Below are 27,418 nucleotides of genomic sequence, written 5' to 3'. Positions count from 1 at the left end.
GCAGGGATGGTTATCTCATTCTACAGATTTGCTTCTTCTGGTCTGCACTACTTGTTAATGTAGATGTGGCCATAGTTCTCTGTTGTTCTTTCTCTGCTACCTGAGAAAGTCCATTTTTCTTTTTACAGTTTGTGCAGTATCATATGCCTATATCATTGGACATGTAAAGTCATTTGCATTTATCTGTGTTCAAAATCCTAATACCTGTAAAACTTACACTAGATGAAAGATTTGGATGTGGCTGCTGCTGTGAAGATCTTATCTAAGAGATAAGGCATCTTTGATCTTGTCGAAGAAGAAAAGAGCCTCTATCCACAAGAGGTCACTGTAAGAACTGCAAGGACCTCATGGGGAAGATACTGGCTTTGGCAAGGAAGTTGAAGAAGCTACTGCTGTTTGCCTGCTGCACAATGAGTCAGTCGATTGCCAAGCAATTTTTGAAATGGTTAAACACAACCTACCAAAGGAAGGCATTCTTCCAGACTACTGACATCATGCAACTTGTACTTTTACATCTGCTAGAAGGAAATGCTTCCCAAGCCCAACCCTCCCTCAGAAGCTCATCGTTAAAACCTCACCATCATGTCTCATCTTGCTGTTGGGATATATGGGAGCTTATGGTATTTTTTTATGCCTTCTTCTAACTTTCATTAAAATTTAGTCTTGTTAGGGTGTGTAGATATAAACTCTGCAATGCTGAAGAATGCAGAGATACCATGCTGGCTCCTGAACCAGAAGCAGCATATTTTTGCATTAGGATGTTGCTGTGCCTGAGATAATTACCCATGTTAACCTGATCAGGTTGGTTTTGTGACTACTGTGCCAGCTCACGTGGGACTTTCTAGCATTGCACCGCATTCTGTGGTACAGGTGTACGCCGACGGTAATGCTGAAAATGACAGAAGTAAAATAATTCTAGGTAAAATAGTTGAGATGAAGTCTCAGGGGAGAGTAACCAAGAGCCAAAGCCTCATAGTAGGATTTTTGCCTAGTATAAATCTGAATAATTCCAATAATGTCAAAAGAGATTTGACAGTTTATACCAGCTAGGAGTCTTTCTTGTAAAGAGACAATGTCTGCTGTTCCTGTAAGATACAGCCCATAGGATCCAGGGGCTCACTGTAAGGTACTAATATAGAACTCTTCAGAGCATTTCTAGAAATAGTTACACTCTTTTCTTACCTTTGGCTTTGGATTTCCTGCCACTTTGCATGTAAATGTGACTGGCATTCCCTCAAAGATTTTGTAATGCTTCAGCTTTATCTCAAAATATGGTGACATACTGTTATCAATAGGTTCATCTCCATGTTGCACCTCGTCATCTGATTCTTCCACAGGAGATCTCTCCAACCTGTATTCAATTTCACTGATCAATCTTTGCTCAAAGCTGGAGACTTTATACTCCTGTCAAACAAGAAATGTACATATTAGTTGGGTTTTTTTTTTTATTCTACTGATCTTTGACAATCCATTAAGGTTTTACATATAAAAGGAAACTGTATCTTGTTGAAGAAAAACACTATAATCTGTGCCTCCAATAACTTCCCTATGAAACAATGAAGACATCTGGTATGAGGCAAAAATTGTATTTCATGTTATCTTAAGGTCTAATTTATAAAGGAAAGGAAAGTCATTGGTTGCTTTCTTTCCATTTTTTAAAAAAGCCTATAAGAATAAAAGTATTCTGAAGCAGTTCGTAAAGACAAAAGAAACACACTAATATTTCCTTGAGGGTACAGGCAGATTTAGGGTGGCTTTTGTTTCCAGATGGCCAGAAGACCATATGGTTCACATCTGCTATTTGCTTATAACTGTACCAGAGGCTGCACTAGAAGGCTAAAATGATTTTGTTTACAGTTGCCTGTAAAAATGGGGGGGGGGGGGGGGGGGGGGGGGGGCGGGGGGGGGAGAATGGCAACACTGGCAGTCCATGATAGTTGCCTCTCTTTACTCCTGTTGCCATGGTCCCTTTTGTCTGGCCAAAAGTACCTCTTCTTCCTTAAAAACAAAATTTGTCATAAGAGTATTCAAGATATAGAAAGAAGAGTCGAAAGTTTCATCCAGTGTAAAACACTTACTGCTTGTTTAAATTTGCTATTCAGGTACTGGGAAAGGTTACTGTGACAGGGAGTTATGTACTTTCTTGGCCTGTTCACTCTATCTACTTTGCAGTACAGAAGTCCTGCTTTGAATCTTAGTGACAAAGATAATGCCAGAATGTAAAAAAGCTCAGAAGCAGAAAAAAAATAAAAAAAATCTCTATTAGCCAATGCTCTTCTCAGTCAGCAGAAATTCAGGCATGCCTTCAAATGACCTTTGACCATTGTCTCTGACCCTTATTTTATCTAAGATAGAACAAGTCTCATACGAAGCCTCCTTTTACATGCCCATCTTCTACCATTGATTCTGGTCTGTGAATGACATGTAGCCTTTCTACTGACTGGTTACAGAACTAATCATACCCCTCAATAACAGTAAAAAATGTAAGGAGAGAGAAATACCTTTGTAAACTGCAGACGTTTTTTTAAATTTCTTTTTTTCCTGAAAGTTTATCATAAAAGTAAACCATGAAGTACACACGGTGTATATAAAGAGCAGCCGATTTGGATGCAGGGCAGTTAGTATCAGTGTATGTTAACACTACAGCAGAAAGATACTGGAGCACGCCATTACTGTGGTTAAGCCGCCTGCATTCAGACAATTAGGCTTATAGAACAATTTTAACACCTTGAATGGAGTGCACCCCAAATCTCCCCAGTTATTAATGCTAGGTGACCTCTTCTTATTAACCAAGAATAGTAGAGGGGAAAGGGCAAAGATGACAGAAAAGAAGTCAATGGACAAAAAAGCAAGACAGAAAAAAGGTGAAAATGTTAACCTTTTGAATATCCACAGGACTCACTACAGAAGCACCAACAGAGCGAGCTTCCTGCAAAGGTAGAAAAAAAGATCAAGAGGCAGAAAGAAGACCAAGAGGCATCCATGACAGTTTCTCAGAGTTTTTGTCAGGAGAATGTACTTTATGTGGTAACATAACCAAACAAATGCTACACGTTTCCGAATAGTAACTCTGGCATCTGAACAATGGAGAACGTGTACCTGGCCTTTCAAGCAGACTTTCTGTTGTGTTTTTTGTCTGCATCCAAAAAGTACAGATTACACACATAAAGAGAAGATGGTTTCAAGATAGTAGATGTATTTTTGCCTTGAGAGACTTAAAGGTCAGGACAGAATAGGATAAACGGAAGAGTTTAAAGCAGAGAGCAGACATTTGAGAACTCTCAGCCTTATTCAGTATGGAAAAGCTGAGCAACAGGCATGTGATCCTCCAGTTTACTTCACTGATATATAACATATGACTTCTGTAATCAAAACCATCCTATCTTATGTATATTTATTGTCTTATATAGAACTTTTTAAAAGAGAATCACAGCCTCTGAAAAAGAAAAATTGAAAGAAATTTTTTATTTTCCTATGGAATTATAGAGTTATGTGGCACCTGTATAGCAGGCTCCTCTTCTGGTTCCTGTATATTGAAGACAGTTGCAGCACTGTCTGCTCCCAGCAATCGACGAGCCATTTTCTCCTCATAAGTTAATCTCTGGGGAAAAAAAAAAAGGGGGGGTGGAGGATGAGGATGAGGGAAAAGAAGAAAGAAAAGTTCTTATTTCTCATTAAGAACTACAAGGCAGTTAGTAAGCAGTGCTTTAAGTAACGTTAATAAAAGAGAACAGCAATATGTTTCTAACAGGAATTTTCTACCACAGTTTGTAATGCATTTTTTTTGCATTACAAATGGCTCTTCTGGCTTAAGCAACCCTTGCCCTGACTCTGCCATTTGTTTCCATCCTCTTGCCAGAAACTTGGGCAGGAATGAGCAATAGGAACTGCTTAAATCAGCATGGCCATCAAAAAAGTGCATGTCAAATCATCCCAAACCTTACTCCTAGTCATTCTGCTCAATTTTTACATTAGAACCACGTGGCAGAAAACCCTGCCAAAAATGCTAAGGAGATACTACACTACTTGATTATTTTGTCAAAAATATGACAGCTTTATAGAAAAATATATTCTTTAAGGTTTTTTATTTCTATTCTTCTTGTTCTTTTGGAAATTAAGGAGACAACTTATAAAAGACAATTTACACTCAGATGGTAAAGCAAGTTAAAAGAAAAGTGTACAATTCAATTATTTCATTATTAATTTTCCTTTGACATTCAATAACACGTTTCAGGCACTTAGACACTTTCTTACAAGTCAACATTGCAAAAAAATGCCAGTGACTGAAAGGCAAACTCATTACATGGTGAAATGCCTCATTTAAACAGAAAAATGAATGGAAATTGTAAAACATTACATCCACTTAATGCTTCCATTTTTTAAAAAGCTCATTTAAATTAATTTTTAAAATATGTCATATTGTAGCTAAACCAGCAGGCTGAGACTCATGAAAACTAAGTACCGATCTTGGCTTGGTTACAAATGTCTAAGCAAGTCATGAACTTTTCTTTGCTTTAATTTCTTCTGTGATGACTCCAAGTGCCCACAGCCATGATTACACAAACAGAATCACTCAAGACAGGATCTGCAAGGCAAAAGCCTCAAGGCAAGCACAAACCCAGAGTTCACTTGGTTCAAGCTCCCATATCATCTGATCACAGTTGGGTTTGGTTTTTTTTTTTCCTTGGGCCATGTGGGCTTTCTCAGGACATTCCATTCATTTATCCAGGCCAAACGTCTCTCACTTTCCAAAGCTCAGCCCACCTCCTTTGAAAAAATGGCAACTTATACACTATGGGAGTGATTCTGCTTAACTGCTATGGGAAACTGCCAAACCCTATGCAGTCAATGGGGAAAGGTAAGTACAGCAGCACTCCTTGCTCTGAACATTCTCCCTACTTCACTCCATTGTCCTTATTGAGAACCAGAATCCAGCAGCTGTGGAGTAGATAGTCTGACTCGTGGGCTGTCTTGAACTAAACCACCATAGTCCACATCTCAGACACAGTAGCAAACAGCAAACTTCCGAGCATGGTCCTGAGAAACCTAAAGCACAATACCTTTCAGTGACACAAAGGTCTCCCAAGGCATTCAGATGCTTTTGAAGACACTTGATTGACAAACAGGGGTGACAGTCTACATTTTTAAAATTACTTTCCTCTTAGAAGAGATTCCTGCTTCAAAGACATTTAAATCAATGCTTTAATAACTGTAATCAAGTCTTAGGAGAGTTGCTTCTCATCAACTCTGAGTGGGAAGAATTTGGTATTTTATCTTTTATGCATATGCTAAAATGCACAAAAATTAATGGAGAACTTTGCGGCTGTGCATTTCAATTGTTTGATACACTTGCCCATTTTACCTCATTTCTTGACTCCTCAAGCAGACCGTTAATTCTTGATAAAGTCTGTAAGTTAGTACTACAGGTTGTTTTTTATTCTATTGGTCAAAAAAGTCCTACAGCTGCAGGATCTAATGATGCCTGATTCCTAATGTGTTTGTTTCTCACAATGAACTGCCCTGTCCCCCTCCAATGTCCACTTACCACCTATTCCTTCCCCCATTGCCCGACAGCTGGGCAAAAGGTAGAATGAGCCTGGACTGATCAAGAGCTATGCATATGCTTACTGGCCAGCGACCCAGTGATGAACAGTCAAAAGCAAACGGCCTCTGAGGCTGAAAAAGCCCTTGATGTACAGGTTGTGCAGGCTTCTTAGGCGAATTCATCATCTTTGAGCCCTCCATTGCTTTGCTAAGTCCAAGTAAAGTTGCCCAACAGGAGAAGGAACAATAGGCCAAAATGTATACTATCATTCCTTATGGAAATGCAGCCTTGGACATGCAATTTAAAATAACAAATACATAAAATATAAAAATAATCTACCCACAATTATTTTATATGCAGCATATCTGAGAAACTACCCTTCATGCCCACTCCCATTCTCCAGGGTATTTTATGTTTTTATACCGGTTGCCCATTGTTCAAAAGGTCTTCCTTGAAGCGAAGTTTTCTTTCCAGATCCTGAATTACAGCATCTTTTGACCCTTGAATCTCTTCATCTGATGCTATCCTAGCAGTTCTGCCTGTTTTCTTGGGAAATCCCCTGCAAAACAGTACAGGAAAATTCATGAGCTTTCCTGAAATCATTGTTATTCAGAAATTTATCTGGAATCACTGCTATTAGCGACGAAAACAACATTGTGTCTTTGAAATTAGAGGTCTGGCACCTTACTTACTATGCTGTCCCTTCTAACTCACATCACTGATTAAATGGTTAGTTTAAGGACAAAAGTTGAAACTATGCTTTATTCATGCATTTGTTAAAATAGGGCTCAGGATTGCGTAGTGGTGGCTGTAAACGCCATACACTTAAAGAGGAAACTGATGAGCGATGGCAATAAAGCAAAGTGAGAGGAAACATGAAAGAGAAAGCATGACTAGATAAGTGGGGATGGAAGATAAACTAGTTTCCTGTGAAGTACCAGGTGGTTAAAGATCAGAAAGATGTTAAGACAAGGAAGTTAATTATTAATTTCCTATATTATTTATTAACTAATTCCTTGTTACAGCTTTGCAATACACAGTGCATAACTTCATGTTTATTCTTCATATCTCTGAACACATACCCAGAAGGCAACATGTAAATGTCATTTCTGAAAGAAGAGTCAGAGACTTCACAGGGTCTAGGTTACACTGGCAAAAAGAAAAATCATCCCTGTAAAGCAGTGTTCAGCAGCAGGGTTTCACAGCGGAATAGCAACCACTTGGCAGTTTGTATTCACAGGGCTAAGGTATTCCTCATACCAGTCTACAAGTTATGATTGCACATTCAGGATGTCTTGCTCTCATTTTCTGGAATGGCACAGGAAATTTTTTTCCAGTCTGCACTAATATTTAACACTTTTCAGTAATGTTATGATGGCTCTGTTGCTAGAAATGCCCAATAACGGTGGTTTCTACTGGAGATCAGCTGTTCTTACACAGTTGTGAAGAAATCAACATTGCTATCAGTATTTGAAACTCATAGCACACCCATTTCTCCAGTGAAGTCATACATTATCGTTTAAAACATCAATACTGATTCAACATTAGTTGGGGGGGGGTTAACTTCATCATGAATAGGGCTCAGCCCATTACATGGGAATGACTTATGCAAAATATGGAATCGAATCAAATAAATTGCCAAACTCAGAGGACAGAGATGGAAAAAGTCAGACTAACATGTAAGGGGTAAACTTCTTTCCAATACACAACTTAATAATTTAATTACCAGCACCAAAATGTTAAACAAGAATCATACAAGATAACAAATTTTCTTGGATATTGTTTGGTACTATGTTTCCGTAACGTGGTTAGAGAAACGTCATTCTTCAGCAAGTGTTTTCAATGGTAATTTTTAGCATTAGTTAAAATGAAACAATACACATATGCTGTCAAAAGCCAAAAAGGAATTAAGTGAATAGATGGAGAAGACAAAAATTGGAAACATTTCTGTCTAAATTCCTAAAACATTTCATATTCTGTTACTGAAAGTAAATTTAAAATGGGAAAATGGTGAAGTTATTGTAAAAAGAACTGCATTTTCACATTAAATCACAGCAGAAGAAGAGCAGACATTTGCCTAATGTTGCAAAGAGCCAGAGAACAACATCCTTCACCCTAGAAACATTCAGCCATTAGCTGGAGATCTCAGTCACCAAGCAGAGTAATTGTCTCAGCGTTTCGCTGGGATCTTCTCAGTCACAGTAACAAAGAAAATCTCTTCCACTCTGTTTTGGGGAAGAAGTGAGGAAAACTATCCTTCTACAGGGAGATAAGAGAATGCTAAGAGGAAGTGGTAAGGTGTCTTCAAGAAAGAGATGCTTCAGTAACTCAAGAAATTTGGGGACAGTAAATGTAAAGGAAGATATGGAAGGAAAATGGACAGGAGAAAGTGGGAAGAGGGAATCAGAAGTTAATGTCCCACAGGAAGACTGGACCAACTGCTGGAAGGCTAGTGGGGAGGTGGCATCTGACTCTCTTCTCACAGTCTTTCCCTTCACTTTCCAGCCTCTTCCCCCACCCAGCCAAGCACTGCCATGGAACCGAACTTTGTTCCTTTTTAAATATGGACACACACACACAAAAAAAATCCGGCCAACTTCAAGGCAGCAAATTTCAAATTTGGCTTCACCTTGAAGAAGCCCTGTGCGAGCTTTTAATGGAGACGTGCATCTTACCTCAAAAATTCCAAGTGATACATTTAAGAAATAGTTTTCATTTCACATTCTTACAAATTTCATACTTGAATGATAAAAAGAGTCTTAGCAGAAAAAGGCCTGCTTATGCTTTCCACTCAATAGGCTGTAAAGGTAAAACGTATAGTTTACCCGAGAAAGTCACAACACTGCACAAAAAGAGGGGGATGGGCTAAGTGCTCTGGAGTGGATTTCAAGTAACAAGTGAAAGCATTTTCTGAATTATCAGTTATCTCTGAAAACAGAAAGCCCCAAGCAAACACACCCATTTTTCAAAGGGGAAGGAGAACCAAGAGAATTACAGGTCATTAAGTTCAACGTCCATACTGAATATAAGAAAACAGTATTACAGTCCATTTCAAAACAATGTAGGATAATAAGGAAATTAAAATTAATCATATCAAACCTCACATTTCTCTCTCTGTCAGGCTGAAGGGCATGCAGATAGGCAAAAAGAAATAGCTTTGATACACTTCAGTTTATGGCTTCTGAGTAAGCCTTCAGGAGCTGCAGTTAAGTTCCCTAGTAAATCAGGGAAACAGAGTCTGGCTGAAATTTCTTTTATATGGCTGCATAACTATCTGAAAAAGCTATTCAGAGAGGGTTGGGTTTTTTTCTTTCCATCAAACTGGAAGAATACAGACCAGTAAGCTCTTTCAAAGGTCTATGTATACTAAGTTCAGTACTTAGTATTTGAACCTTAACAACTGGAACAGTGAAATAAAAAAGCGTGTTTCTCAAATTGGCTGATGACACTGAACTTGCAGAGGTTGAAACTCATTTGCAGGTAACAACTGTCATTTACAATAATCTTCATAATTAGTCTAGAGGTGGTCTAATGATGATGAAACTCAGGAAAAATGTTCAAAGCATGACAGCAATACAAATGGAAAATTAGCACTAACATATTAAGCCCCTCTCAAGAATCTGTGAGATTAAAACTTGGACAATAACACCATTATTTCAAAAGGAAAAGAAATATAATTCTGGGACACATTAGCATAAGACATGAAACTTCATTGTTTTCTTTTATTCCTTGCTGTTGGACACTGAATACAGTTTATCCACTGCTCTTCAAGAAAAATACAGCAAATTAGAAAGTTTTAGAACAAGAAAACTGTCAGATGGTTTTAAAACCATAGCTTTTGTGACAAGCTATGTCACACACACACACAAAATATCTTGTTTATTTAGGTAGGAAATGAGGAGAATTAAGATAGAGAGGTGAATCAAACATAAAACATCAGAAAATAGCTGGCATTCAATGATCTTCCGTGTCTATTGAGGAGGACAAGTAGACAACAGCTTGAAGAACAACAGGCCTAGCTTCGACAAAAACAATGTAGAGCTCTCCTTTCTCCACCCTCCAACAGTGACAGTTAAACACTAGAACAAGTCATGTAGGGAAGCTAAGGAATTTTATTTAAGAACAAGGTATGCAAATATTTCAGCAATGGCCTGGGGATCCCTGGTGGCTTTTAACAGGAGAGGCAGACACCCTAACAACCTTCCAGATTTCTGGTTATGTGCCAGAACATCCTGAGCTTTACCCAGAGGGTGTGGAAGTGTCATCCACGACCCGGTCAAGGCAACTTGACTGAACAATAGATTCTCTTCTCTTTACTTACATTTACAAATAAGTATTTAAGCAAGGAAGTAGTTGGTTTAAAAATGTAATTATAAAAATGAGTATCAGTCAAAATTTCTTCAAATGCCTTTAGAAAACCTGTCTTTCTCTTGCAGGACTACTTTAAATTAGGCCAAAAAAAAAAAAAAAAAAAAAAAAAGACAACGTGCATGAGGAAATGTAATTCCTCCTGCAGATTCTCTATTTCCACCCCCTCTTTAGAATCTTTCTTTCTCTACATATATACACTTTAATATATGTACATAAATATATATATATACATACATACCTCCACACCAAGTTAGCTCTTAAGACATACATTCTTAAGATGCATTTCAAAACAGCTACAAGGCAATGGCAAGAAATAGGAGGTCCTTGGTAAATCTATCCTCCAAAGCACAGCTCCATTCAGCTTGCGATATAGTTTACATGTCAAGACAGCCTGGCAGCAAACTTTCTTCAGCTGCTTTTGCAAATATTTTTCACCATCCTTACATGCGTTTATCTGGATGCATTAAGTTTGTAAGATTTGTGTCCTGCTTAGTGACTCATCATCTTTCTTTTCATCTTTTCTCAGGGATAATACCAAACAAAACATTCTGCCAATTCATTTATGTATTTGTATGTTCAGAAGGCATATTTCAAGATATTGACACTATTAGTCTTGAGCACACAACCACCACCACAAATGTGCAAAGAAACTACCAGCCTTTGAGAATCAGGCTGCAACTCACATAGATTTTAAGCACCTCTGAAACATGCATCACTTAAGTCACTGAGGGTCTGAATACAGATGTAGATAAAAGCACACAAGTCTGAATTCTTTTGGTCAGAAAGGGTGCAACAGAATTGCCAAAACTCAGTCATCTTAATTCATACAGAGATTTTCCACAGCAAAGATTTTTTCAACTTTGTCTTGGCTCTCCTTAGTTTTGAGCATTTGCCCTAACATTTGTTTAGAAAGAAGGCCAAACCAGCAGTACTTTTCATGTTTTAATTACACAGAGTGCTCGCTGGATGTGATTCCCTCTTTTCCTGTGTACCTTTTACAGTGTAAACAAGGGCAACAGGCTGGCTGTTGTTATCCTTCCAAGAACAAATTCCTGTTTGCAGCCAGTATGGCTCAGTTTCACAGAAATCCAAATCAATTCTCTGGTACTGAGGTAATCAACAGCAACTTGATTTTTCCTTTAAAACTAAAGCCTTCCAAAAATACAGCTAATTTCTGCCCACTTAATACATTTTTCACTTACTGTAAGAACAAAGTTACTACAAGCACTGTAACAGGTCACAAACTTGGAAGCTGCAGCTGCATATTAAAATCGCTTTAGTCTGATCTTGTCATACAAGCTGTGGAGACCAGGAGTCAGCTCTGTTCAGTAATGTGATGTTACATGCATCTGAATTAAGGGAATGCCTGAGGCACAGACCTGACTAAGGATGACTTGTTCTAAATGAAACAAAGGTAACAAAAGTTCAATTATTTCTACCACCCAAGAAAAGGTTATGAAACCGTAGTTGAAAAAAATAAATAAATCATGCCTCAGCATTGGATAGGATCAAGACTGAGATGAATAATATATATTTCTGAGCAAGTTGATCCTTCTTAATGATTAGATAACACAGAGAACAACTCAGCTACAAACTGCATGCCTACCACAAAAATTTATTTTTCTAAGGCTTATCTTTAAAAATGCATTTTTACTCATTAAAAGAAGAATTACTTCTTTTTCATTCTCCTGTTTGAACTGAACTTCCCTACTTGAGCAAGTTATCCCTCTGCCTCATGCTGCACTGGTTACCATAGAAACACAAGTGCCATATGCTTTTCAAAGTATGTCCACATATTTGGATATAAATTTAAATAATACTACCTATTCTGTAACCGATAACCTTATCTGCATTTATGATTGTTACCAGCTTTATGCTAAAACTGATGGCCAAGAAGAAATCACTAAAGCACTGACTGCTCCCGAATGTAGAAAAGGCTGGCACAGTCCTCATAGTCCTGAAATCTTGAAAACAAGTTAAATGTCAGAAGCATGTGAAGAAAAACTTACACTGGACTCAGAAAAGGTAATATATCCAAAATATTACCCTTTATTCCAGTTGATGAAAGGCTACTGGTTAAGGTCTCCACAACTATCAAGCACTGTACTTGGCTTCTACATTCACAGATGTTTCTGTGGCATTCAGATCTGCTTAAAATAAGGAAGTTATAAAATTAACTCCTCTGAAGAAAAAAATCTGCAGACCAAAAAAAGCTGCAAAGCAATGCTGCAAACAGCCTGCCTCTCTTTTCAACAGAGAGGTATATGTACTAATTCCCTTAGTTAAGTTCACTTGTCATCTTACAACATTCTTAAGCATCTGCAAATACCATTTAGAAAAAGAACTGGATAAAACCATCTTGAAAATTAAGAATTCCAGATGCAATGATTGTCAGGATACAGTAGATCAGTTATTTTGGCAACTGTCTGTGTGTCTCCATGTTAAATCCTTGATCTCTGCTTTTGAGCAACTTTAACTGATTAGATCTGGGGCACAACCTGGATTTCAAAGTTCAAGAAGAACAAACATGCATTCATCATATTTCAAAAAAGCTGATATAGACACGTATTTCATGATATTCACGTGCATAGGTGTTACATTGTGCAAAAACAAAGCCCCCAGTATGAGCCGCTTCTTAGCACAATCAACAAGAAGTGATCTGATATCGCAGATAAACCACTCAGGTGTTGGCCTAACAGCCACTAGTAGTATTTGAGCCATGGGAAAAGAAGGTGCAACACAATAAATCAAGAAATTTTAAACAAAAATGGTCTAATGGACAGGAGCAATAGCTTAGGAAAATTGGGGGTTGGGAAGGAATGCAAACACTAATATTTGCTAGAGTTTTTCCAGTTACAGAAATACTTGTCTTCAGATATATTTTCCTGAGATCCCAGGATAACTCCAGATGTGACTGAATAGGCAGCATACAGAGATGAGGTGAGCTCCCTCAGAAGCAGGAAAACACCCTGACCTTTCCTCTCAGTTTGATGTTGAAATTCTTAATCAAGGTACTTCCTCCTACATATCGCTACTTTCACATCAATCATACTGTAGGTAACCTCCATTTTTTTACAGTTGTGACAGACATAACTTACAGGAATGGTAAAAGTAAATGTCCAGTCTACATAGGACAGCAATACAGTTGACTCCAAAATGAAAGCTGGCATTTGTACTGGGAGACTGTTGAAAGCTGTAAGATAAAAAGATGGAGAAGTGTAGCTTTTCCTCAGAGTTGTGACCATCATTGCTAACTGATTTAAGGAACATAAGGGTTACTAAAATATTTGCTTCAGTGCTATTTGAGACAGAATTCAATGGACAAGTCACAGTACACAGCTGCAAGAAGAGACCAGCAGCTCTGATTCGGAGGGGGAAAAAAGTGTAGATCTCTCTCTGATGTTGCTATTTTCATGATTCCCACGGAATCTCCTTTAAGATTTGGATTTAAGATTCTAGGGATGATTGAAACAGCAGTTGAATTTATTATGCAGAGTGATAGAAGCAGCTTATTTAATTACATTTTACAAGATACTATAGACAATCTTGTCTTGAAAACAATGTTTTCTCTTCCATTTTCCATTCTTTTCCAGAAAGTCATGTTCTTTCACCAATTCTATACAGTCAGATTTTTTTCTGTTTGTGACTAAGGTAATACTACTGAAGATATTTACTTTAAGTCCACTTTAAGGAAAAGTGTCTAGTTTGAGAAAATACTGTAATTTTTCAAGTTGCTTTCAAAAGAATATACATATATCTGACAATACATGGTTTTTATACTTAGAGATTCCATTTCTCCAGGCTGGATCACTCCACACCTTTTTGTAGTAGGATTTACATTCTTGTTATTTATATATTCACTAAATAGCCACTAAATCCTTCTCATGGGATTAATTTTTCTTCCACAAATGCTCACGTGAACTTACCAATGTATGTGCTTACCTAGAATTTGTAAGTATACTTATTTCTCTTCATACAGATATAATTTGTTTTTTCTATGAACAGTGAAGACCAGATTCTAGCTTCTACAGATTTAACTGTGGACAAACCCCCCTCAATTCTAGGTTTCTGTGACATTAACTCTGCTTCCTGCAAGTCTTTTGTAACCAAAAGCTAACCTGAGTCCAACATATCCACCCACCCACCCTAGAGTTTTCTTTAGGTAAAGAAAGGAAGAACTGAGATTTTTAAGAACAATATCCAACAATCTTAACTCCAGCCAAGTTTTACTTCAGAAATAACTGACGAGTGTTCATAATTCCCTTAAGCACTTAATTAGCTATGCAGTTCCACCAGCACTTCTCTTTTTTTAATAACACTATGCTCTGGCAAGACATGAATTTATCAAAGCTGCTTCATCAATTAAAAAAAAAGGTTATTCCCAAAGCTTGTTCAGCTAACACCACCACAGTCACAGCTTGAAAATGCTGGTCACTACAAAGTGTCTAGAGCTTACTGGAAAGATGATATCTATTTTATTGAACTGATACATTTACCATACAATTATTGCAAATAAATGCTTAAAATATTTAAAGGTGAATTAGTAGGTACTAATGACACAAAGCTGCTTTCCATGATTCAGATGTCCAAATAAAATGTAGTAAATTCATAAGTAGCTATTCCCATGATTCAGGCAAGGCTATAAGAATAAGTGTTGTTAAAAAACAACAAAAACCCCCACCCCAAACAAACAAAAAAACCCCAGTGCAATGTTTCCAAATCTATCGACTGGAAAGAATAGTCATTTGATCAAACAGGTTTAGATAATGCTATCACTTCCACAGACTCTCAGGACCCAAAACCAAGGAAAATGTCAACCCTTAGCTGAAACTTTAGCATGGTATTTACTACTCATGGGCTCACAGACAGAGCATGGGGATGGAAGAAAGAGTTAGAAATGTTTTGTCTGACCTCCTATGTAAAAAAGGCACACCACCTCCTTGGGTTAATTTTTCTTTTAAGTAGAACAAAGATGATACATACACTGGAAGAGAAATGCCTGAAGAAAGCTGATGGATGGAAGGTCTGACCCCATGAGGAGAAATGAAGACTCTGCTGTTTTTTATACAACCACTGTATTTTCTATTTTACAGAAAACTTCACTGATGCTGCCTCGGACCATTCTCAAAAATAATTACCTCCACCTGAAATGTTTTTTACTTTACCTTTATTCTGCTTCTACCACAAAAGCAATCTGAAGAAAATAATAATGATGCCTAAGTACTGATTCTGAGGAGCAGATCTGTAATTGTTCTAAGATTTAATAATGAAACAATCATTGAAATGTATGAAAAATTAAACAATTATTCAATAAATTCCACAGTATATCAAGATGCATAGCTTATGAAAATAGTCTGCAGAATTTCTTACTCTGCCAAACAATGTTTTGTGGTAATTACAAGCCACTCTGACAAGGCTAAATATTTATTGTTTTCTTTCAGATATTTGGCTACCAGTGTCACAGCACCTATGCCTGGGAAAGAAGAGAGTAAACAACCATGGTAAAAAGACCATGTAATCAAAATATGAACAGTGATTTACCAACCCTGAAATACACATACAAAAAAGACAAAGCAAGAGAAAGGAGCCATGAAAACATTGAAAGTAGACAGGAAAACTGTTTTAAGAGCATTTTATCTGCTAGAGACACTTGATATGAAAGTGTTGAAGTATCTAAATGCAATGACAGGTCTGTGTCTACTTCCACTGACGTTAAAATATAATAAATCATGAAGTTATTGTCTAAAGAGGAAATCCTACCACTTCAAACAGTGTATTTGGAATGTCTAGTAAAAAAATGTACCTCCTTTTCATGAAAGGTATTTCAAACTCTGCCTAGTTCACTTTCAGCAACCCACTATCATATTCTTAGTATCACCACCATATGACTGAAGCAGAGTCAAAGAAGCAGAGACAAAGCTAAATGGCTTGACTAGTATTTTAGATGCTGAGCTGAAGCTAAACTTTGAATGCTCCAATTCCTTCCTAACACCCACTCTGTACAGCACACTGTCAGGAAACAGTATCATCCTTTTCAGTCAATGGATCTTGGAGATCATGCAGTACATTGTGAGACTACGGGCTGAGGTTATAGGATACTGAGAGTGGCTCAAAACCCACAATGTCTCAGAAAGATAAATGTGTTCAAGAAGAGAGGATTTGTGAGCATGGAGCAAAAGATGAGGGAAAAGAAGCAAAAAGTGAAGGTGGGGGAAAAAAAAGAACTGAGACTGTAGCGCAAAGCAAAAATACCAAAAGCAGTGGGGGAAAGGGAGGCAAGAAGAATTGTTCAGGAGTGGTATGAGAATGATGGGAAACAGAATGATTTTACTCAGCGAGACACACCAGACTTTAGTAACCTACACAATAAAATGAAAAAGGAGAGGCCAGGGAAAAATTGGCATCAAAGATACATAACAATAGATTTTTTTTTTCATCATGCAGTATATCTTTTACTATGTTTTAATGTTATAATTCAGATGACAAATGCTCATCGTATATATATACACACACATGTGTATATACATATACATAAATTATACACACATACATTCAGTATGGTTAACATGATCCAGCTCCCATCTGGACTACATTTCCTGAGGGAATGCAGGCCAAACAGCCAACCACCTCATTCTCAGCTCAGAGCCTGAGGCTGCTGCCTTGTCCCGGGGGATAGACACACCATCACGTGCACACCCAGACTGGCTGCTAGGCTTGGGGAAGTGAGGGGCATGGGGAAGGGGGAAGCATCCTTGCAGAGTTGTCTCTCTGTCCAAAGATCAAAGGGAATGAGAAAGAGCACAGCTAATGCCTCAAGTGAGAACATGTGTGAATGTAGCATAACAGCGAAAGAGGGACACAGCAGAGGCTCGATCTGCTGCTGTCACCCTCACAGCACACAGAAAGGAACTTGAAAGAGAATCCAGTTCCTATCCAGAGCTATATAGCTGTACTAGAGCCTTTGCTGGAAAATCAGGGGTAATTGCAGGCTTTTGTGGGCTGTGCTTACCTGTCAAGCTGTCAGTAAATTAATCAAGCAACTTTCAGCAGTCATTATCGATAGAGAAACTCAGCCAGCGCAAAGAACACAGTAAGACAGAAAATCACAACTATTATGACTGCAAGGGCAAACTGTACTATTTATTCATTTTTCTCCTAAATCTATTTTATGGCCAGACTCCATAATGAATGAGCTATATGACAGAAATCAAGATAAAGAAATGCTTTTTAAAGCATATACATGATTTATTACTTTGATATCTGTCTGCTTTCTTTCTTCTCTTCCTTTTCATATCTTGGACTGAAATAACAGAAGTTCCCACCGCAACAGTGTGTAGCTGAGCAAGTCACCTAGATACCGTAGATATGTTTAGACAAACTTCTAGACAAAGTTATAAATAAGCCTTGGATACAGCTATTCTCATTTTTGTTCTTCAGCATGTCTCTTTGTTCTCTAAGGATGGAATGAGAGTCTAGTGCCAGTGGAAAGACAAACTGATCTATGATGGGAGCTGACATGCTCCAAAATACTATTTTGGCCTTTAGAGAAGACAAAAGGGGAAAACAAGTATGCAGAGTTGTTAGGGGGAGGGATTCTGTTTGTTTTTATGCACTGCTTTTCTAAATCCCCTCCTAAACCCTTTTCCAAACATCCTCAGAACAAAAACTCTAGCAAAAAGTCAATATATCGTTATGACCACTTTGTTGTCAGATGTATACTTTAATACCTTATGCTTTAAGTATCGCAGAGCTATAGGGACTTCTAAACAATGCTCACTTTACTTGATACTTCTCTATCTGCAGATGTAATAGGAACATAGACTGCAAGCATCACTGAATATGTGACTTTAAAAGAACCGGGTCATGAAGAGGGTTTTCTTGGACCTCCTTCTACCGCCCTGGGCATGCACAGTCTTTTGCTGCTGCTCTCATATTTTCATCAACTCAAATTTAAACCTTTGGCTTCTCCTCTTTTGTGTTCCCACTGTAGGACTCTTTCAGAACCTCACTTCTGTGAGGGTTAGAAAACTATATCCCATCTCTAGCACAGAGGCATTTGCAAATAATTCCCACATCTCTCCCTCTCAGGTAGCAGTTAACAGCAAAAGGACCCAAGAAAAGTATAAAATGAAGCAAGTGCAATTATCTTCAGTACAATCTTCAGTACAGTCAAACTCAAGGAGCTCATTAGCTGATACTTACGGAGGCGTCACTCCTTTTGGGAGGCCTAATGCGTTGACAGAAATGGGTGGTGGCTGGGATGGCAGCATGGAGCTGAGAAAAGCTGCTGGAGACTGGCCGGAATTAGGAAATCTGGGAGTTGGAGACAGGCTGTGGGAAGGTGAAGAAAGTGAAGGAAGAGGAGGGGGTGGCGGAGGTGGAAGTGGAAAGGAATCACACACTGGATATGTTGCGGTTGGACTAAAGACAGGTGGAGGCGGGGGAGGAGGGGATGGAGAAGAAGGAGACCAGGCATATTCCCCTTCTGGAGCAAACTGCTGAGAGAAAGGGGGAACAGGCACTCTCCCAAACTGTTTCTGAGAAGCAGTTGGAGACATAGGAGAAGGAAGGCTGGATGTAGATGATCCTGAAGATGGAGTCACATAACCTGAAGCAGGGCTGATGTTCTGAGCAGCAATGAACTGCTTAGGCCGAGCATAGTTGAAGGAACTGGAAGACTGCATGGTTGGGGAAGTATGAGAGTTAAGAATACTCATTGGCACAGGAGAGGTGACAGACTGGCTGGACTCAAGCTCCTGGAAGGAGGGGGGAGGAGGAAAGGAAGGAGAAGAGGGAGGGAGCTGCTGATGATGATCAGGTTGCTGTTGGTGACGATACCACTGGCCACTTTCTTGCTCCAGACGAATTTGGTTCTGTAGCTGCTGTATTTTTATAGGGTCCCTGTAGGAAGGAAAAATAGACAAAAAGATGATCAGACATGCAGTGTTGGTTGGGGAGGAGGTAGAAGTTCCACTGATCTATTGTCTAGGAAAATCAGAAGGCGAGGAAAGTTCAAAGTGTTTGCATATCTTGCATAGCCCTATTTCTTCAGAGCTAAAACATTGCTATAAAAGTCCATTTTTTGAGCTCAAGAAGGGGGGAAAAAGTATTTGCCTAATAAAAGTTCAATTTGTAAAAAAGGTAAATTATAAGACAATTTGAAGACACTTAGGATATTTAAAGGAGCAATCCAGATAATATAAGTAATGGTAAAAATGTTGAATTTCTTATCAAGGTTTCTTTTCATTTCTTGCCTATTTCATTCAATGGCCCTCTTTCAATAGTAAGCCTCAGATATTTACCAAAGTGACAACTTCAGCCTTGATTTCTGCTGTAGGCTCTGTAGGGTGATCGGACAGACTTAATTACTGCCGTACTTTTAATGAAGCACTTGGAGACAAGGGACAAACTTTTGTGTGAGAACCATCCATGTATTTGTAGATGAGCAAAGAAGACTTCGAAGAAATATTTGTAACCTAAGGAAATGGTGAACTGAGCTTCCCCATGTCTTTAATCCCACTTTTTTTTCCAGGCTTTATTCTTAACTGTAGGTCCTAAACATATCTTAGTAAATACTGAATACAGTTCTGAGGAATTGCTAATTGCAGTACTATCAGCTCAAATGGAAATGAGAATTTCTTTTAGAAATGCAGACATCCACTAGCAGAACAATAAAGTCTAGAAAGCTAATATGCAGGAGCACTCAAAACTGTTAATTAATTTAAAAAAAAAAAAAAAGAAAAGCAAAATGTTCAGCAGTGAAGCAAAGCAGACCATGTGCTAGCTTTTGGTTTTGTCCACAATACAGTTGTTTGAATGACATTGAGATCAAATTAACTGTGTGGTCTATCATCTTAAAATACATCAGACTGACTTGCTTAAAAATTGTCATGTTCCAGCTGGAAATCATAACTTTATCTCAATACTCCAGATGTCCACAAAGTTTCAGCATATGCACATATACCTTTTCTGTATATTTAATATATAAATACTTTATTATATACAAGCGTGTCATTGTTTATATATAATTTAGGTCATTTAAGCAGAAATTTTAGAAGCTGTCTGCTTAATGCATGGCATATGAATGTATGATTCTGGCACAATAATATACTTTTGTTGGTAGCAACAAAATTAGAAATGGTAATATCATCATACTTTCCACTCTAAGATTAATTTTGATATTCCAACCATCCACATTTCCCAGAAAATGTTTTCTGACAATAATTCTGCTTATGATCTCAGGCCAAAGGAGACTGTTCAGATAAGAAAAAGGGTAGAAAGATTGCTTAGGAGAGAAAACTGAAAAATCAGTCATTTACATTTAATGGTTGCTTTTTTCTTTTTTGTCATAAAGATGGTTCAATTCTAGCAGCATCAGTCATCTCACCAACAATACATATTTCAGTACTTAAAGAGGAGATAGCATTTTCCCTTTTAATTAAATCAGCAACAAAAACATCGAAATGTTGTAGTTCACTTGTAAATTTTATATTCATTTTTTACTGTTGACAATAAAATCTAAATAAAATCTAAATCCCTATCAGTTCAACTTTTCACTCCATAGGACATGGGCTGAACCTTATTCTTTGATTTTTGCTAAATTACATAAATGGGCTAAAGCAGCACAATTTTAGTTCCCATCATCATTTGACTTTCTTGGCTGATGGCAGAAATACTTCAGGTCACCTCTGATTGGAAGGAGAAGGTTCTGTAAGATCACCACTTTCAGCTCATTCTGTATCTTTAGTCTGAATATTTGCAGACTTACTGTGCAACACCTCTAAAATTATTTACAAATAATACTTATTTTATTTTCCATCATAATCGCCCCCAATAATTTTTTTATTTATTACAGAGAGGCTAAGGTTAAAAAAAAATGGGGGAAATTCAGTATTATAAATGGTGCATTGAATAGAGAAGAAGCTTAGCTGTCTTCAACACTCATATGTTTACCCAACATGTGCTGAAAGCAAGTCAGAATGCCTCGTCTTGGGACTTTTTTATTTTCATTGCCAAGTCACATGGCGATGTGCCCAGCCAACAGCATAACACAAATTACCATCTATGGCCCTGTCAATGGTAAGTATACTACTACAGTGCCTGCCACTGAACTGCTGCTGTACCAGTCCGGGCAGAAGTAAAGACCAGATTCATGGTATGTCTACAAAAGGTTGGCAGGCAAATGTGAGGTTGCTCTGCTCTCACGCTAAGCTTGACTTGAGGCCACAAGAATATACGTGCCTGTAAGTCAGGGTTTATTAGCTCAGGACAGCACTAATTCTATTTGCAAAGCTTTTGATCAGCTTAGGGTCCAGACAAAGCAAGTGCATATCTGCTTGAAAAATAACATGCAGACATAATCATTATCACATCAGTCCACGTAGCAAAAACCATAAAGATCTTTTTAGAGCAAATTTTCATTCCAGTGGTAGAAATGCACGATCCTTGTCTGCAAAGGAATGTTCTCCACCTCAGAGCTATTCTTTTAACAGCAGATACTGCCCTATACTTATTAATTTCTTGAGCAGATGTATCCTACGGATGTGTCATTATGAAGAAGAAAAAAAAAAGAAAAAAATAATAAAGTCACAAGTGTTCCTTTGCAATGACACCGACAGCAATGGAAGCTCTACATAGGTAGGTCCCTGAAAGATAATGCTGCTGTGCCACAGATATAGAGAGCCCAGCAGTCAAAATTATGCAAGGGAATTGGTATGCTATGTTGCCCTCATCAGTACGGAAACAAAGAAGGGAATTAAAAAGAGTTCAGTTTTTGGATTAGATTACAGGAAAAATTAGTTTAATTGTAATTACATCCTCTTTCCAATTAACTGAAATATGTTTTGTAATCCCAGTGTTTTAAAGGGCACATGTGCTTTCAGGGAACGCATCAAGCTTGTCTAAACAACAGAGAATAAAACTTATTTTCTCATGTGCAGTTTTTGGTTTTGCCAAAAAATTAATTATAAAAATGTAAGAATTAACATCTGGAAGTAAATTTTTAGTAAAATTCAATCAGTGAATGGCAAAAGTAAGTAATTTTAAAAATCACAACTAGGGTAAAGCAAATATTGAGAAATTTCGGCAACTTACTGAAAAGCAGGCCTAGTAGTACATAAATATTTTCAAAAGGTCTGCTTCAGTATTTATGATTTTTTTTTCCAATACCAGATATTCTTAACCAAGATTTTTATATACATTTTCAAATGTTCTAATAGGTATGTGTCCTGGTTTCAGCTGGGATAGAGTTAACTGTCTTCCTAGTAGCTGGTACAGTGCGATGTTTTGAGTTCAGTATGTGAAGAATGTTGGTAACACTGATGTTTTCAGTTGTTGCTCAGTAGTGTTTAGACTATAGTCAAGGATTTTTCAGCTTCTCATGCCCAGCCAGGGCACCTGACCCAAACTGGCCAACGATGTATTCCATACCATGTGACATCCCATCTAGTATAGGAACTGGGGAGTGGGGGGCAGGGATTCGCCGCTGGGGGACTGGCTGGGTGTCGGTCGGCGGGTGGTGAGCAATTGCCCTGCGCATCATTTGTACATTCCAATCCTTTTATTACTACTGTTGTCATTTTATTAGTGTTATCATTATCATTATTAGTTTCTTCTTTTCTGTTCTATTAAACCGTTCTTATCTCAACCCAGGAGTTTTACTTCTTTTCCTGATTTTCTCCCCCATCACACTGGATGGGGGGGAGTGAGTGAGCGGCTGCGTGGTGCTTAGTTGCTGGCTGGGGTTAAACCACAACAGTATGCGAAAACAGTTAAAGAAATGCAAACAGTAAAGCAATAATATTTTAATGGAAGCAGATACTTGTTGCAACAGAGGTGAGGTTTCTGGCCTGCATTGCCTGTAAGAACAGTTGCACAGTTTTGGTTCTGGGCACTTGGAACTTGCTCAGTAAGGTGATGATTTTCAGAGCTAAATGATAGTGAGAAACATTTGAAAAGAGATGTTCAAAGGGAAGACTAGAGACATTAGGTTTCTTGGTGGGCAGCTACAGAATACTATCTTTTTAAAAGCAAAACACTCTGATTGTATGAGAAAATAGTAGACAGAGGTGATCAGAATCTTCTCTAAGGATGCCAATACATACGGCATATTTTAATAGTTACTCAAGAATTCATGATCTGAGGTATGCACTTGGTTTAGATCATAATAGGCTTTTTCATCTTTTTATGCCACTTTCATAATGTTTTTCCTTCCTGATACCCTCTTTGTATCACACTGTTTTGAAATTAATAGAGCAGTCCTCAACTTTGAGAGCTAAACTGGTAACAACCACCATCAGGAACCATAACTCCAAGTGCCTGGACACAGTGCTATGGAGGAGGGGAGGTAGGTAGATGGTTGTACATCTCTGAAAGTCTCAATAGTAACTGGCTGCTGGATTGCAGGGATGTTAGAGCAGATGGCATTTTCAGGGATGCAATAAATCCTTCATACTGAAAGTTCCCTGTCAGTCTCATTCACAGGTTCCCAATATTAGGATATGTACCAGCTTTATTTTTACCTTACATCTCTGGGTTTGTGAAGAGCATAAAAAAATTTATTTAGAGGAACAATGCCCCTCTCCTGGGAGGCACCCTACTATTTGCAGTTTTCCAGACTATCTATCTTGGAGGGTGATGTTCTCCAAAGGTAGGGGGATGCTGTCCAAGCCTTGAGGGAATCAGTCGTATACAAAATGAACCCTATCCAAGTAGTGTCTACCACAAAGTGTGGTAAGTTTATTCAGTGTTTTACAACACAATATATGAAGTAGATTGAAATAAAGCACCACAGATAAAGAACTGCGATTAAATAAATTTTTTCTATGTTATAACTTTTTAAAATTTCTGATTTTGGCCGTCCTGATCTTAACAAAAGAAAAGGAGCAAATGGGAAGCAGATGAAGAAAAGCAACTTTTTTTGAAAGAAAGGGTCCTATCTATTTCACGTATGGAAGAATAACAGGCTCACTTCTACCTCAAGTCATTCCTGAGCGAAAGCAGACTGGCCCCTTCACAATCCTACCAGTGATCTGCCCTTCGAGAAACAGACGGTGCAGTTCTACAGCAATATACAAAACATACCTCTGAAACAAAAGTACAGGAATATTTTGAATGAAAATAACCAGAATTAACCACAACTTTAAAAGCTTGAGCTAGTTTTCTAAATTAAGATTTGAAACCAATGCCAGAAAACCTCTGTATTTGTATTTTGGTGTAACAACTACTTGCCTCCATGAAATCTACCTTCCAATGAAGGCCTAGCTTTAACTCAATACTACTGCTTCAGAATAATGCCAGCGCTCTACCAAAAGTGAAACAGTCACCATCATGCTGCATTAAAAGGCAAGGGCTCATCTCAGGTAACACTGACTTCCATGTCAGCAAGTATCTGTGTTTAGATATATTTATATATGTATATATTTATATCTATACTGAGATATTTATACAATAAAATCCAGGATGGAATATTTTTCGTAATTTATTAAAATCAGAATGTATAACGTACCGTTATATCTCTGTAGTTCCTTGGCAACCCAACTGCATAGCTGCTAGGCAAAGAAGGAATGGAGAATTGGAAGCAGTGGGAGCTTGGGAGCTGCTGTGGTTCCCTCACTAGATAAGACTCACAGTGCTTTGGCATCTGTGGCTCTTGGGCAGCTCTCATGGCAGACTTGCCAGGTCTTGTTAAAGCTAGCTCTTGAACACACTGGTTAATTTGCTTTCTACAACCACAACATTTGTATTTTACTGGTATAAACAGTACTGTTGAAAATGAGTCATTTTCTAAACTTCTGACAGTTACTATTTAAGAGACTGAAATGCACATACCAACTCATCCAAAATCTGATAGTAGTCACTGATATCTGGAGTTGTACTCTGACAAAATTCCTAATATAATTTAAGGCTTTCCACCAGATTTATCAATGGTTGAGAGTTGTTAAAAATGAAAACAACAACTTAAGCTAGCAGTGAATTAATTAACAGCTGTACTGAAAATAAATACTCAGAATACAAAAGTAATTCCAACTAAACTGTCCACTGAAGGAATATCTACTCATTTTTAGAAATGTTAAAAATGTACATGTATGACAAGGCAAGAAGGTGAAGTAACAAGGCAAGAAGGTGAAGTAAAGGGAGAACGGATCCCCCTTTTTACGAAAACTCCAGTGTTCAACACAGACAGACTTCAGGCTGTATTAATATAAATATGTTTACTCAAGCATTAAGTTTCCTGATGCTGAGCAATCCCTTATATTGTGAGCAAGAAATGTGGACTGGTTTAAATCATGCAGGTGTTCACATTTACATAAGACTGGAATTATCAGTTAAAATAAGAACTGGGGGAACTGGACGGACACTGTGTGGAAAAACAAAAACCAGCACCAGTTTGGGTTCTACCCTGCAAACATTCAGAGATATTTTTTGTCTGTACTAACAGATTTCAGGGAGGATGCAGGTTGTCACTTACAATTTAATCCTTGTGCTGAATAACTACAGAGCTATAACTAGGAACCATCTCCACCACCTGCAACCTTTCAACACTTTTATTAGTTGCCCTTCAAAGCTTAACAATTTGAAAATGCAGATACACGACAAATAACATTTTCCATATTTCAGGTTAATATACAGGAGTGTTTATAATTAATTTCACTGTAACCTAATGCACTCTCAGTAAAATCAGTGTGGTGCAAGAGCCAACACAGGTACTGTATTATGAGCACACTATGAAACTAAGCTTGACTTTTCATCTGAGAAACTTCATACACACAGAAGAGAAACGCAAACCATCTGCATTGCATCTGCATTTTGTTTGTGAAGTCTCTTGTAAGGAAATCCTGCTGCAATTTGGCTGTTAAATACTTTTCTGTCTATCCTAAAAAGTGGCAGTTGTACCTGTGCCCATTTTCCATTATGGTTTGATTATCTGTCAAAGGCATCAAAGTAATTTCTGTACTAAGGAAACCAACAGTAGTGGTACTGCCAGTATTCATTGAACACGAGCAATTCTTTTAGAGACAGGAACCATTTTTCATCTCTCTATACCACTGCAGGGACGTTTTTCAAAACATGTACCAGCAAGATAACACGTTTAGCTTGGGTACAGAAAGAGAGGAAATTGTGCTCTTGTGCACATTCATTGTTCCCAAAAGTCATAAAGACACAATACAGCTTTAGTAAAAAGGCTAAACTTCATATCTCTGGTAGGGTTAGACCATAAGAATTAGTCTGGTAGTCAAAAAATCTGTCTGGTTTCGTATTTCAGTAGTGTTACACGACTAGTGCATAGAAAATCCAGTGATGGATGTAACAGTTAAAAAAATGACACAGATAACAAGTTTTACTGAAAAAGGAAGCAAAAATTGTTACGTTATTAATGGGTAAATTGTTACAAGCCATTAATAACAACACAGGTTCCAATTTACAGCTGAATTGGCCCAAAGTGTAGGAAATCATGACCTGGAATGCAGGAATGAACTGGTCTGCAAATGGACAAATAGATCTTCTGCCTCTGATTGTGCTATACCATGTGGAAGGTTATATTCTGTGCTGATTAGTATATACTCAAAGAAAATATGGGGAGAAAAAAAATATATCAAAGATTAAAAAACTGTATTAGCCTAAACCCAAAAGTGAACAGAAAAAAAGATGGATGGCCACTCTTCCTCTTCTAGATGTAGTATGATACGTTTTCTCAGTGCTGCCACTGGAACAGCACATGCACAGTTGGTCTGGGTTTTTTGTTTTGTTGTGTTGTGTTTTTTTTTTAATTTAATGTATTTGATTAACAGGATGCCCTATAAATCATCATATTTCATCTACCACTGGCCACCAAAGTTAGATTTGCTTATTTTTATGCCTACCCACCAACAGTTACAGTGGGCTTAAAACTGGACCTCCATGCTTTCAATATTAACATTCCAGTATCTGTCAAGTGTCTATTCTTTGGGTTACACATAAAGACAACTGCTTTGTACTACTGAAACAGACACTTTTGTGAGGAAGAATGAACATCATATTAAAGGGAAAAAAAAAAGTAGCTACTGGATGTTCTGATATTAAAGAGAGCACACAGTTGCTGTCAGCGTGGTTTTTTTGAAAATTAAAGCTTTAACTATGTTTTAAAGCTATTTGAAGAAGTTAAGGTAGTTTTAGAGCCTAAATTCTAGGCCCTTTTACCAGCCATTCTGTATTCACAAATAGTTCTGACATTTGAGCAGGTTGCTGCTTCATGTAAAGCTTGGATATTATCAGCTGACATATCAGTAGTCTATGTTACTGAAACTCACTGGAGGTATCCTATTCTTAAAATATCATATAAAAAGGAACCACTGGAAAGGAAATCAATACATAAAAACTGGTATTTATGTGAAATAAATACATACATCTGAGATTCTCCCACTACAACAATATGACTTACTCACTTCAGGTGTCAGCACCCTCTTAGTATCATAAACTTTTAGTACTATACCATTCTTGCTGAAGTCCTTCTATTCACACAAA

General features: G+C 37.8%; 1 protein-coding gene across 11 annotated transcripts in view; it reads right to left on the bottom strand.

Annotated features, from left to right (window-relative positions):
• Window positions 1-27,418, bottom strand: part of PALLD (palladin, cytoskeletal associated protein) — a 208,325-nt gene that overhangs the window by 19,951 nt on the left and 160,956 nt on the right. For 8 of the 11 annotated variants that reach the window (XM_069786624.1, XM_069786646.1, XM_069786680.1 and 5 more), the window contains 5 exons: window positions 18,119-18,817; window positions 5,969-6,104; window positions 3,500-3,601; window positions 2,879-2,929; window positions 1,183-1,404 (listed from right to left, as the gene is read on the bottom strand). In XM_069786624.1, coding sequence (XP_069642725.1) covers window positions 1,183-1,404; window positions 2,879-2,929; window positions 3,500-3,601; window positions 5,969-6,104; window positions 18,119-18,817 — 1,210 coding nt within the window. Of the gene's footprint in view, window positions 1-1,182; window positions 1,405-2,878; window positions 2,930-3,499; window positions 3,602-5,968; window positions 6,105-18,118; window positions 18,818-23,891; window positions 23,910-27,418 lie in introns of those variants that run through there. The other 3 variants (XM_069786708.1, XM_069786635.1, XM_069786718.1) reach the window with 3 other exon arrangements.

Source organism: Haliaeetus albicilla, chromosome 1, assembly GCF_947461875.1.
Source record: "Haliaeetus albicilla chromosome 1, bHalAlb1.1, whole genome shotgun sequence".
Classification (NCBI taxonomy): domain Eukaryota; kingdom Metazoa; phylum Chordata; class Aves; order Accipitriformes; family Accipitridae; genus Haliaeetus; species Haliaeetus albicilla.
The sequence above is the reverse complement of the archived record's forward strand: the minus strand, read 5'-3'. Positions and strand labels throughout refer to the sequence as shown.